General features: G+C 35.4%; 2 protein-coding genes across 4 annotated transcripts; one reads left to right on the forward strand and one right to left on the reverse strand.

Moving 5' to 3' along the window:
- The first annotated feature begins 510 nt into the window (after positions 1-510).
- Positions 511-5,932, forward strand: LOC102596214 (uncharacterized). 3 transcript variants are annotated; one of them, XM_015305121.1, is made up of 9 exons: positions 512-601; positions 738-764; positions 844-1,159; positions 1,486-1,813; positions 2,039-2,125; positions 2,837-2,923; positions 3,778-4,179; positions 4,281-4,346; positions 5,474-5,932. In XM_015305121.1, the coding sequence occupies exons 3-9, from the start codon at positions 1,116-1,118 to the stop codon at positions 5,798-5,800; spliced, it is 1,341 nt and encodes a 446-aa protein (XP_015160607.1). In that variant the 5' UTR covers positions 512-601; positions 738-764; positions 844-1,115; the 3' UTR covers positions 5,801-5,932. The 3 variants fall into 3 exon arrangements, with proteins under 3 accessions (XP_015160606.1, XP_015160607.1, XP_015160605.1); XM_015305119.1 differs by having other exon boundaries at positions 844-957; XM_015305120.1 differs by lacking the exon at positions 738-764 and having other exon boundaries at positions 511-601; positions 844-957.
- Positions 5,933-6,195: 263 nt separating this feature from the next.
- Positions 6,196-8,537, reverse strand: LOC102596545 (L-type lectin-domain containing receptor kinase IX.1-like). The gene has a single exon (XM_006366836.2). The coding sequence runs from the start codon at positions 8,462-8,464 to the stop codon at positions 6,359-6,361; it is 2,106 nt and encodes a 701-aa protein (XP_006366898.1). The 5' UTR covers positions 8,465-8,537; the 3' UTR covers positions 6,196-6,358.
- Between the last annotated feature and the right edge of the window lie 5,517 nt (positions 8,538-14,054).

Genomic DNA, 14,054 nt, shown 5'->3' on the forward strand with positions numbered 1-14,054 from the left:
GTATCTAACACATCATGAAATCTATGGCGTATCCAACACTTCATGATCATCTTCATCAAGCATATCTGAATCAACTTATGGCAAGGTTGTCTTAACATCTTCATTTTCATCTTCAATTTATATGCGGTTTTAATTAGTTAAATATTAAATAGATTTTGAGTTTGGACTCTCTTTAATTTTAAATTTTAATATTATATTATATTTTTTAATTATTTTTATTTGGCCCACGGGCCGGCCCTATCTATATTTCTCAAGCCTCACAAATCAACAGGCTTATTCAGGCCGGGCTAAAAAGCCCTTTTCTTAAATGGGCTCCAAAAATCTTAGCCCGACCCTATTAAATCCCGGGTTAGGCCAGGCCGATCCAACGGGCCTAGCCCATATTGACGGCTCTAATTAGTAGGATGTTTTTCCTTGAAAAAGAAAAAGAACAAATTAAGCGAGTGGCGTAAAAGACGTAGGCCCTGTTAGGGCATAAAAAGCTTATTTAACGGGATTTGTGTTATTACAATACTCACTGGGAAAAGAAAGGGTTTACTAGTTTGGGTGTGATCATGGGTTTTCTTATATTTACTCTTCACATAATGGAGTTCCTGGCTTGGTAAGTTCACTTCTCTTTCTCCATTAATGGTAAAAATTGAATCTTGTCAAGTAGAGTAGCAAAACGAACAAGATTTTAACTTTTTAGTACATATTTGCATGATTCAAGTAAGTTGCTATATATATATATTTTGCAGGCCCCTACTTGCTCTGGCCTATCCTCTGTAAGTCTTCACTTACCTTTAATTTCAACTATTTTACTGTATTTTTGCTTCAGCTTTTAATGTTCACCAATTCTTTCAGATATGCTTCAATCAAAGCGATTCAGACCGACTCCAAGTATCACATGAGAAAGCTACTCACATACTGGATTATCTTTTCTCTCTTCCACCACATATTTGACAAACTTATTCAATGGTACCCTAATGTGCTCCATCTACTTTTCATTAGTTCACATACTTTTTCTTGGGTTTCCTGAGCCCGACTATTCCCGATTCACGCACATAGGGCCCCATTCAGGGGAATGCATGGATTAAGCAGCCCCATTGGTTCTTATGAGCCAGGGGCGGACCTAGATGTTGAACCCCCCTTCACCAAAAAATTATATTGTATATTTAAGGTATTTTTAAGAATTTTTATGTCTATATATTGATTTTGAACCTCCTGAATGTAAGATTAGAGGTTGACTTAGTGGTTGAGGGGTTCAAAACTCACACTACTCTTTTTTTTTTCAAACCCCCTTAATGAAAACTGGATTCGTCACTGCTTATGATCCACTTATTTCAAATTTTATGTCTGTTCTTGCTTCTGTTTCTTAAATTCCAAGTTGAGGATTTCAAGAGTTTGTTGAAACATTTGGGGAAAATTGTACAATATACGTGGTTGAACATGAGAAAACAACTCCCGTTGAATAATATTCTAATGTTCTTCCATTTACTTTGGCAGGGTTCCTCTGTGGCCATATATTAAATTAATAACCATATGTTGGTTGGTGATACCGCAGTTTGATGGCGGGTGCTATCTTTATCAAAAACTTATTCATCCATGTTTGCTGGTGAAACTGCATGATGCTATCACTCAGTTTTATGGGTTTTGTTATGTTTACCAACGCTTTCTGCATGTATGTTTGTCTGTCAACCTTCAAATTGTGGCTGACTGGTTGAACAAGCCAATGGAGGATCCATCTCTCAAGAGCGAATCATTTCTGGATACAGCAGAGAGGTATCTTGATGAAAATGGATCTGATGCTTTGTTGAAACTTATTGCAAACAAGGTATGTTAGATGTTACTTCAGCATTGAGTAGCCAGTACATTACTAAACTGGACACACACTTGTATGTACATCAGCTAGTTATATGAGAATAAAGATTGTTAATCCATTTCAGTCGCCAAAAGTTAGATTCCCAACACTACATAAGCAAATGTATACATTCCACTGGATTTTATTGCAACTTTGGGCTTTACTATCAGTGTACTTATCATGATGTCCTATTTTCAGTGCAAGGATAATAATTTGAATCATCATGCAGAAGAGATCAAGACTACTGATACTAGTGTGGAAGCAGGAACACTTATCCCCAACCAGGTGCTTCAACTGTTGTTCCGAGCTCCCTGTACTGTATGAAACAATTTTTAACTTCTTGTGGTGCTGCTTTATATGCATTTTCACTCAATAATGAAAAAGAAGGTGGCATCAGCCCGCAGTTTTAGTTTGGATTGAATGTAGTGCATGTTTATGCTATCATGCACTATTTTTTGAAGCTTATTTCCAACAAATTCAGGAATGCTTTGTTTCCAGGGGTCAGGTCTGGCCCCCCTATGTCTGTGTTTCATAATTGGTATACAACACTTCCAGGATTTTTCCTGGAAACTTTTTTTTTTTTAAAAAAAAAAACGAAGGAATGCTTTGTTTGCATAGATGCAGACATGCATGCAGTGTCCCTTCCAACTAATAAATTATTGAATGTACATAATAGGTTGTGTAAAGATTATGCAGCTATCAGTTTACTAAAATAAAGCATGAAAGAGTGCATTTTCCATTGTTGGCAACAGATTTTGTAGTAAAAATGATTTGTCATAAAACAGATTTTCCTTTCATTCCTTCAAATCTGGTAAATAACAACCATAGTGCCCCAAAACAGACATGTATAAGGGTCATATGGTAAATGGCATGGCATTTTTTGGATAGATGGAACATAATGGAGAATTGTAATTTTCCTTGTTTTGTACTTACTAGCTTCTTGGTACTGATTTCTAATGAAATTTCTGATACATTATCCAAAAATAACAACAACAGACACTGTGTGAAGTGGCTTATCCTGTTTGGCAAGATATCAAACCGATGGAACACTTGGCAAAATATGAAGCAGCTCAACCCAAACAGGTTGTAATTTTCAACCCTTGAATTTCCTTGGTTACTTTTTTGGAATATTATGATTTGTGGGTTCACGAGTATATCTCTAGATGCAATTTTTCATCAAACAATAGGTGTGTTAAAGTGTGTGATCATCTCATCTAAAAGCTTAAGCTTTTAGAGAGAGCACACTTTTATTATTTGATTCTATTCTCAACACGCCCCCTCACGTGTGGGCCTGATTCTTTTTTCATGGGCCAAACACGTGGAAATTCTTTTTTGATTTGGGTGGCGGTGAGATTCAATCTTAGGACATTTGCCTACTCTGATATCATGTTGAAGTGTGTGACCATCTCATCTAAAAGCTTAAGCTTTTAGAGAGAGAACACTTTTATTATTTGATTATATTTTCAACAAGGTGAAACATTAATCAAGCTGCTACTGATACTACTGGTGGCCAAGTGAGGAAGAGTGCTAAATGAATATTAAGAATTAACTCTAAATGAAGGTAAAATTAGGCTCATCAATCAATCTAAATGTGCAAGATGACAATTGATAATACACACTGAGATCAAGTGCATTATCATTTAGACCATGAAGAAACTTTGTATAATGCTAAAAAGAATCACCGAACAACCTGAAACTGAAGCTGGCAGACTTGGTAAAATTTATCGCTTTTGAAGTTCACACTAGATTCATCTATCTTTGTATGCTCTCAAGTGTTTATTTCTCCTGAGAGCATTTGAAGCCACTAAAAGGAGAAAGAGTTGAAGCTCATGTTTTTTTGTAAACATCAGTAACACATTTATTCTGCCTAATTCGTCTATAATCAATCAAAACTAATCCATATACCAGTGACTAAAATGTCCCCTGTGTAACTGCATGTTAGAAGTGTGAGGGAAAATCTAATTTGGAGTGAGAAGAAAACGATAGGAATGCAGGTCAAGGAAACGGAGGTTCCAACAAAGCAGACAATCCAGCTTAATCAGGAACCTGCAAACCATGTAGCCGCAGCACAATCAGAGCACAGCATTAATGAAAAATTGGAAGAAACGGTCCACCTAGCAGGTGTTGATCAGCAAGAAAATCAAAAGCAACTGAAGAATGCTGCTATTGCTGTTCATAATTCTAAGCTGTGGTGCCCTGGGGAGATTGCTATGGCTGCACATCTTAATGGGATGGAGCACTTGGCCAAACACCAATTACCTATGAGTTCTATGGCTGTGGCAGAGAGGTACCTTGAAGAGAATGGATCTGATGCTCAGGAGAAACTTATTACAAACAAGGTATATCAGATGTTACCTCAGCAATGAGTAGCCAATTTTTATCGAATTGATTCTTCCCAACACTCATTGTCAGTGTACCTATCATTATCTCCTGTTTGCAGTCCAAGGCAGAACGGATCCAGGCTACTGACACTTGTGATAAATCAGGAATGCTCACCCCCAGCCAGGTATCCTTTCTATTAAGCCTCTTGATGAGAAACCGAAACCAGTCACACTTGCTGCTGTTCCTGACTCCCTATAATGTATGAAATAGTCGTTAACTTCTTATGCTGCTGGTTTTGGCGTTTTTACTTCATAATAAATCTGAAAACTACATTATCACTCGAGTACTAATTGAATGTCTTGCATAATGTAATTATTACATGATGCACTAACTTGTGAGATTTTCTAATTTCCAGCAAACTTATGAAATGCTTCATCTGCGTAGATGCAGTGTACCTTCCAACCCATAAACAATGCAGCTATAACTTGTCTTATATAAAGCATTAAAATTTATGAATTTTCCTTAATTAAGAATAAACCCCATTCTTATCCCTTTTGGGCGGTTAATGAAAATCATTTCATCTTCACTTGCTAACATTCCTTACAAATCCCCTATAACAATCATAGTGCCCCTAGACAGATAGTGCGCGAAGAGGGTGGTCCTGTTTGTGAAGACACCAAATCTATGGAACAGATGGCAAAACATGAAGCAGCTGAGCCCAAAAAAATTTCCATCGTTACTTTTATGGAATATTATGTGTTCACAAGTATTGCTGTGGATGCAATTTGTCAAGCAAACCATAGATGAAAATGTTAACCAAGCTGTTAGGTGTGATCCATGACTAGAGGAGAGCTTGATGTTCCAACAATTAGGTGCTAGTGATGCTATTAGTGGCCAAGTTAGAGGAAGAGTGCAAGATGAAGCTTAAAGGCAAAAAAATAAGGCTCATCAAATAAGCTGAATGAGCAAGATGGCAATGGATTACGCACGCTGGTACCAAGTTCATTATCATTTAGACCAAGAAGAAACTGTCTATGCTAAAAGAATCACCAAGCAACCTGAAATATAAACTGTTGCACTTTGTAAAATTAATGCTTTTTGAAGTTTGCACTAGATTCATTTATCTTAGTATGATCTCAAGCCTTTGTTTCTCCTGCACATATGAAGCCACTAAGAAAGGGAGAGAATTGAAGCTCTTTATTTTTGTTTTAAACATCAGTACCACATTTATGCTATCCTAGTACTTGTTTTATATAAGCAATCAAAAGTAATCCGTATGTCAGCTATTAAAATGTACCTGTGGTACTGCAGGTTAAACGCCTGAAGGGAAATCTTATTTGGATTGCAAAGAATACTACAGGCATGCAGGTCAAGGAAACAGCATTTCCAGTACAAGAAAAACACAGTCCTAATGAAAAACCTAAAGAAAAGGTTGAACTAGTAGCTACTGGACCACATGAAAAGCTGAAGCAAGTGATGAATTCTGATGGTGCTACACACAATTCTAGGCTATGGTGTGGTTTTTGTAACGTTAGATGCTCTGGTGAGATTGATATGGCTGCACATCTTAACGGGAGGAAGCACTCGGGAAAGGTGGTTATTTTGGGTCCAAACTTTCACCCCATCCTCAGAACATAGGTACAAAAGATATGAAGAGACAAATACTCTATATGGTCATGTAGATATCTTTCTGAACATCTGCACAACTTTATCAGAAGGTAGCCACATATTAAACTTAATATTAGCCTGCTTTTTTAGGCAGTTCTTTTCTCTGATTAGTTTTCAGATTCTAATTATAGTTACAGAATTACACTTTCTGAATGTACGTAGTGTCATTTAATCTACTTTGTGCAAGGAAATAAATGTTGCACGAGACAAGTAGACAAACCAAACTTCTTGTCCTGTCCAGACTGCAATAAAGCAACTGATCATGTCTACCAACATTTTGATAAAGAATATCACGTGCTCTAAGCTTTAATGAATTGGCCTTCTAATCCAGATAGAATTCGGAATTGAGTAATTCTTGAGACATGTCCTTGAAAGCATAGCATTATCAGTGTTTAATAGAACAGTTAAAATTACAGGAAATGTAATCCAAAGAATCCTCTTCATTAGAAGAGAAACAACAAAAAGTAAGAAAGGAAAAGATGGACACTGCTAATGGAAGACAAAATGCAGGGTTATAACAGGGCAATATTAACTTGGATACAAAACTGATGTTGAAGATGAAGATGCTGAAGAAGATGTTCTCTTTATTGAAGCATCAGTGGTGTTTCCGTTTACTGAATGCTGGATTTGGGCAAGGGCGATCTCTGTACCGCTGGTTTCATGTGTTGATGAAACTGAAATAGTTGATAAATGGCGTGAGAAGCTGCAATATGTGGGCACAGGCATGCTCCGAGGGAGCGTGGGTAATGGAGCTTCAAAATTAAGCACCTGAACTGCTTGCCTAATAGAAGGCCTGCAATTATTATCTGGATGAGCACACCATAAGCCAACAACTAGCAAATGCTCCATCTCCTCTTCATTGAACTCTGATGATAGTTTCGGATCAACTGCTTCAAGAATACTTCTCATCCCATAAAGTCTCCAAACCCAATCGACAATGTTTACTCGATGCTCCTCTGCTTTAGGATCAATAGGTTTCCTTCCACAACCTATTTCTAACACGACAATACCAAAGCTATAGACGTCTGTTTCCTTGTTAGCTTTGCCAGTGGTGACACATTCAGGAGCCATGTAACCCATTGTGCCTGCCAAAACTGTTGTTTGGGATCCCTTATCATGGTCAACTAGCCTAGCTAACCCAAAATCCCCAAGCTTGGCATTGAAATTAGAATCCAACATAATATTGCTAGACTTTATATCCCTATGCACCACACATTGTTCCCATTCTTCGTGTAGATATAGCAACGCCGAGGCCAAGCCTTGAGCAATCTTGAATCTTAGTGGCCATGCCAAATGGCTTTTTCCACTAAAAATATGGTGATCTAAGCTTCCATTAGGCATAAACTCATAGACAAGTAGAAGTTCTCTTTTTTGATGGCACCAACCAATGAGTTGCACCAAATGTTTATGTCTTAACCGGCTGACGATCCTGACTTCTGATACATACTCTTTTATTCCTTGCTGTGATTCCCTTGAAACCCTCTTAACAGCAATATAAGAGTTGGATTCACTGAGATATCCTTTATAAACACCTCCGAATCCACCCCGCCCAAGCATCTCTTCCTGTGAAAAGTTATTTGTACATCTAGCCAACTCACTGTACAAGAACTTCTTTGGTCCTGCACTTTTTTGAAATTCATTAGTCATGGAACCATCAAAGACATAATCATCTTCTCTGACCTTACTCTTTCTCCAAAATGCAAATAACACCAAAGCACATACTGCAACCAAAACACAACCACCAGAAATCAATCCAACCACAAGTCCTAACTTAGTTTTTGTTGGTGCATCCTTTGGCAAGGTGTTTGATAAGGTTACCCCTGTATCTGTCATATTATCTAAAGAAGAAGTAAATTTCCAAGAATAGATTCTTTGAAATGCAAATCTCCTTCCCGCTCCACCAGTGAAGCCAAAAGTGACCCATTCTGGCAAATATTCCCTCAGATCAAGATTGTAAGATAGGTTCTGCAGGACAGTGACTGTGATATTATTCCCTTGGAGTTGAAAACCAGTGAAGACAACAGTAAGATTTTTTGAGTTAGAATTATAACTAATCCAGGCATCAGTTTTCGTACCATTTGGAATGCTACTAAACCAAGTCACATTAACAACAGATTGCATAGAGTTAATATCGACACCTACATGATCACCCTTTGGGTCATAGGGGTTCTGATAGGTGTCAAACTCCACAGCAACAAAATGATTGCTCGATGAATTTAGTCGCTCATTATTACTTGTAAGGCCAAGACTTCCACCTCTTGTTGTATTATAAGGAATTGTTGAACCTGCAGGGGCAAGGAAGAAGGCAAAACCATCACCATATTTAGTTATTCCCTGTGAATTAATGCTAAAGGAGAAATGTGTAGTGAAATCAGTGAGATTTCGAGAGGCCTTGTCCCATAGATGCAGTGGTTTTGAATATATAGCTCGGCCTATACTAGCATTAATATCGCGATTGAGGAGGTTTTTGGTGAGTAGAATTGCACCATTTTCTGGAGAAGCATCTCTCTCATAGGTTACATTGTGATCATTGGGTGTAAAAGTATCAAAATTGAAGGAGAGTGAAGTGACTAAAGGGATAATTATGATAAGAAGCAAGTATTTGAGAGAAGATAAAGAGACAAAAACAACCATAGTTGGACAATATGTTAATCACATTGTTAGACATGCAACTGCATATATATACAATAAACACCAAACACTCTGTTTAGTGCTTTGCTAAAAAATAAATTTTATATATACACCTTTCCCAACTAGCTTAAAAAAGAAAAAGACTTTTGAAACTTGTGCTCTAAAATAAGTCATATACATATTTGTGTGACTATAAATTATTTCATTATGGATGAGATTGATATTTTAAAGCTAAATTATTATTAAATATAGAAATGTGTCATTCTTTTATCCAATGGACTAAAAAGAAAAAATAGAAAAACATATAAATTAGGGTAGAGAAGAGGTGTATATATATATATTTATATGCCTATGGAAGACATTTTCTAATCTTTGTAGAGAGCAGTCTAAAGTTGACTTTCCACAGAATAGTTAGATGGGAAGGAAGCATCTGGTCACATTCCGAAACCTTCACGGGTTCAGACATCTTTCCTGAGAGGTGTCTTAAGTCTTGGTAAACTTTTAGTATTATTTTTTTTTTTGGTTTTTTTTTTTGTGTCCGGTATTTATATTGGAGTTAAATTTAGATTCGCTTTGGAAAGTTTTATATTAGAGAGTAAAGTGCTCCTTAAGACGACTCGAATTCAACACCTCTAACTAAGAATGAAGAAATATTTATCACTCCATCATAATCTCGTAATGCTCGGTATTTTCATAAATCTATTGAGAGAGAGAGAGAGTTTCATGCCCACAGATTACTTTGAATTGACATAACTCCCCCACCCCCAGCCCCCCTAGTTTAACACTTTATACCATGTTGGAGTTTTTTTTTTCCCCTTAAGAGATGGGCATAATTTACCAATTTATTGCATGGAAGTCCTCCTTTCATTGTCAAGATGTCCGCAGACACATGATGTATATTGTGGACTATATTTGATCATAACCGAGTGGTTAAAACCTCTTTATTTTGAAAAATACTTTTATTGAAAAAACTTCTTGTTAGAAGAGTATTTTTGAAAAAAAATAAAAATATTTGTATTGACTGATTTAGTTGAGAAGTATTTTTGATGAACAAATTGTGTTTAATAATTTGTTTTAAAAAGTGCTTATGAAAAATGACAAGTACATTGTGTGTTTATTATTAAGATTATTTTATAAGAGAAATTATTTTTAATGATTTATTAAGGACTTTAATTAATTTTTTATGTTGTTTAATTAAAATTTTAAAAGTACATGTTTAATTTTATATCAATATACTATATAGATAAATCAAATAAAGTATTAAATATTGGTATAATATTAACATAATTTAGGTTCGATTCCCACTACCTGCTCTGTACTTTAAAAAATAAAAACTAGGCAAAATAAATTTAAAAATCACTTCACGAACTAAATCGCGCGAGTAGTAATGCTGCTTGAAGAGCAAAGAGAAAAATAACATCCTTTTTTAACAAGAAATGAATTATATATACTACAACAACAATAACATATTCAGTGAAATCCCATAAATGAGGTATGAAGAGGATAGAGTGTACGCATATATACCTTACCATTACCTCATGGAGATAGAGAGATTGTTTCCAAAAGACTCTCGGCTCAAGTGCAACAAATCCCGATATAAAGAAGAAGCTAATAAAGAGAAAATCAATACAGGATTAGTGCAGAAGTAGTCAAAACAACATTAAAATCAGGTGGTAATCGAAATGTCATAAACGACATACTAGGTAGATTATTATTAACAAACAATAATAAATCATGATAAGAAAACAAGAACTATAATAATATAACTATCTACTACCCTTCTATCTAATAAGAGTCCTCCACACCCTTCTATCTAGGGTCATGTCTTCCGTAACATGAAGTTGCGTCATATCCTGTCTTATTACTTCTCTCCAATATTTCTTTGGCATACCTTTGTCTCTCCTCTTACTCTCTATAACCAACCTCTCACACCTACTCATTGGTGCATCTATGCATCTTGACTTCACATGTCCAAACAATCTCAGTCTCGCTTCCCTCATCTTGTCGAGCACGGTACAAAATTCAAAATATATAAAAATACAACTTCATAATTGTAATAAGAAGTAAGTGTAATTTTATCTGGGATAAGGCACAAGTACCCCCCTAAACTATGACCGAAATCCCAGAGACACACATAAACTTAACTAGGGTCCTATTACCCCCCCCCCCCCTTGAACTCATTTTTGTTGTATTTTTGTGCACCTTTTGTGTTGACGTGGCATCTGCAACCACCCAAGTTGGTTGTGTTTGTACACACTCGCATGCCACGTGTGTAAATGTTTTTTTATTTTTTTATTTTCTTTATCTACACATTTTTTTACCTTGTATCGAAACTTTTTTTTTACCTTCATTCATTGTTTTTTCTCTTTTATTTTTCTATTGATTTTATTTTCTTCGTCTTTCATTTTGATTTGATTTCAAATTTAATTCCAAATATCTTAAATATAAAATAAGTTAATTTTGAAGGATATCAAAATAAGTGAATAAAATCAAATAACATAAATAAATTAAAATGTTAAAATTAAAGGACATTTTTAAATTATTTTTTTAAAAAAATACACATAATTTTTTAAAAATAATTAAAAGTGAAAAGATAATAAATTAATTTTAAAAAATTATGGGTATTTATTTCATTTTAAATAAGTTTAAGGGGAGGGGGGGGGGGGAATAGAATCCTAGTTAAGTTTAAATGTGTCTCTGAGATTTTGGTTATAGTCTAAGGGATATCGTGCCTTAGCCCATTTTATTTTTATCATTTAAATACATTATTGAGATCCCATTAAAAAGAAGTGAGTTGATATATGTAGTAAGCAAAAAGGTTATTTTGTAATTAGAAATTAACGAGAGAAATATTGTTAAAATATGTATGGTAGAAAATATTTTTGTTTTGAATTTTTTTTTGTTTTTTTACTTTTGCTTCAACTTTTCTCAAGAAGCCGATTAGTTAACGTCTTTGCAATCCCAAAAAAAAAGTGTTTCTACTTCAAATTATTAAAAGTGTTTTTTTTTCAAAAATATATTTTTTTGACCTCAAAACCACTTAGCCAAAACAGGCACTTCGTCCACATTAATTTTCCTATTATCTACTAAAAATGTAGCTTAATAAAATAAGAAGTTACTTATGCGTGACCTGATATTTTTTCTTAGCGATGGTACTTGGTAAATGTCATTTGGATTTTTTTAATAATATAAAGGGGGATCTTGCCCCTACCCTTTAATTTTTTTTTAAAAAAATGTCATTTGGATTAGTGGGAAAAAGACAATTAGCCCTCGGGAACGAGACATCAAATTAAAGTGACCAATAAATACCATTTTGCTTTCAAGTTATGAAGTTGAAAGGGCTTTATAACAATTAAGCTTGTAGAAAAAGATTATTTGCATTACGGAAAAGGGTTAAAATACATTCGAAGTATTGGAAATGGTAAAAAACTATCTTCCATCCACCTATTGGCTCCAAAATACCCTTGTCATTCACCTTTGGGTCCAAAATTGACCACTTATTTAATGGTTTTAAATTTAAACTATTTAAATATTTTTTTAAATACGTGGCACTCAACTATTGATTATAATTTAATTTATCAATATAACTTATAAACTCACTCATTACCCACCCATTACTAATTAAACCCCACCCAATTAATAAACCCACCTCAAATCCACCTATTAAACAAAACGCCTGAACCCTTCTCACTCAATTTCTTCTACGTTTAACAAAACCATCCATTGATTTCCAAGATTCAGACTGATTGCAAAATTGCCTAGTCAATTTTCTATTTTTTGGTTGGATTTTAATGGAATTGAAAATTCCAAGAACCAATCTTGAGTTTTTTTAAAATTGATTCATGATGAAAGAGTGATAGAAAAATTTCTCCTAGGTTTATAAGATTAGTGTTTTGCTTCTTTCTTAGTTAACTAGTCTATACACTTCTAAAAAACTGCCAAAAAACGACGGCCAAAAGCGACGTAGCGACGGACTGCGTCGCTTTTGACCAAAAAAGCGACGCAGTCACTTCCGTCGCTTTTTAGCTCGACGCTTTTTGGCTTTTTTTTAAAAAATGCGACGGACTCCGTCGCTCTATTTTAATTTTCATTTTTTTTAATATCCAAAAGGCGACGCCGTCCGTCGCTTTTGTGGAAATTTTATTTTTTTGTCTGTCGCTTTTCTAGAAATTACTTTTTTTGGAAAATCCAGAAAAGCAACAGACAAAACCACGCTGTCCGTCGCTTTTTCTGCAATATTTTTTACAGCAAAAACTGGTAGTTTCTACTGCCCACCTGCAAATTCAATTCAATTCAATTCTACACTATTCAGCCCAATCAATCACACACAATTATAAACAATCTACACAACATAAAACAACAAACTTAAAATAACATTCAAAAGTATCTAAATCACAATTTATAGGTTTATAAAGTCTTTCAAAAATTCATAAATGTCCAGTGATCTAAACTAGGGAGTGGGATCTACATAATCATCCTCATCATCACTGTCGTCGTCGGTGTCCTCGGGAGCCGAAGTAGTAGGTCGACGAGCGAGGTTCATCACTTGTTCTTTGATTTGCTGAACGTCTCGCTCATGCTTCGTTGTTCAGCTACTCTTCTCTGCTCCGACTCTGCCAGTGCCGATGTAAGTTGTGCTATTTGAGCCTAATCATGATTAATGTTAGTTGTACGCATGCTTCAACCCTAGTTTGACTATCCTATGAAGATGGCAGGCGGCCAGTCATCTCCGATGGCTGGTTAGATTCCAACTATTGCCTCCACTTCCCAATTTCCTCACTTGGTTCCTTTGACAAAGTCCCAGCAGACCCCTTCCAGATCTAATGATTTTATTGCTAATTACGCAGCTATTACTAATCCTAATGTGGTAACCAATAAGAATTCAAAGGAAAAGATAAATGTAGAGCCCATACCTATGAAGAAGATTGATATTATAGATGGTGTTCCGGTGGTAAAGTGGACTGAACAAGAGGTCACTAGAATGAACGTTATCGAGAACCTACAATATGCTATTGTAGGTAAATTCTCTTATGGATGGCCAGAAGTATCAGAATTAAGAGATCTGATCCCTAAGCAGTGTGGAATTAAAGGCGATTGCAAAATTGGCTTTCTTCGAAATAGGCATATATTGATGAGATTTGAATTGGTTGAAGATTTCATTAATATAATGTCAAAAAATGATTAATACATTACTGCTAAGAATGGTAGCTCATATCAAATGCCACCTTTCATTTATGATGCAAAGTTTAAGATGGAGGAAGAGACCTCACAGGCTATTGCGTGGATCTCTTTCCCCGATCTGTTGCCAACATTTTTCGTCAAAGAAGCACTGTTTACATTGGCTTATGCAGTCGGTAATCCCTTACAGCTTGACATGGCTACTATTAACAAAACTCGCCCAAGTTGCGCGAGAGTAAAAGTACAATTGGACTTACTTGTGGAGAAACCTCAATTTGTACAAATGGAGATAGAGGATGAGACCACTAATGCAACAAGATCAGTAAAGGTTAAGATTCAATATGATTACATTCCATCTTACTGCAGGAAGTGCAAGCTACAAGGTCATATGGAGGATGAACATAGAATACTTCAC

Source organism: Solanum tuberosum, unplaced genomic scaffold (assembly GCF_000226075.1).
Source record: "Solanum tuberosum cultivar DM 1-3 516 R44 unplaced genomic scaffold, SolTub_3.0 scf00664, whole genome shotgun sequence".
Classification (NCBI taxonomy): domain Eukaryota; kingdom Viridiplantae; phylum Streptophyta; class Magnoliopsida; order Solanales; family Solanaceae; genus Solanum; species Solanum tuberosum.

What these genes read in the sequence shown, in the direction of transcription:
- LOC102596214 (XM_015305119.1), top strand. Translation starts at nt 555, where the DNA reads ATGGGTTTTCTTATATTTACTCTTCACATAATGGAGTTCCTGGCTTG. An exon ending in CTTGCTCTGGCCTATCCTCT is followed by an intron (nt 765 to 843) that starts GTAAGTCTTCAC and finishes CAATTCTTTCAG; the next exon opens with ATATGCTTCAATCAAAGCGA. An exon ending in AAGCAGCTCAACCCAAACAG is followed by an intron (nt 2,924 to 3,777) that starts GTTGTAATTTTC and finishes GTGTAACTGCAT; the next exon opens with GTTAGAAGTGTGAGGGAAAA.
- LOC102596545 (XM_006366836.2), bottom strand. Translation starts at nt 8,464, where the DNA reads ATGGTTGTTTTTGTCTCTTTATCTTCTCTCAAATACTTGCTTCTTATC.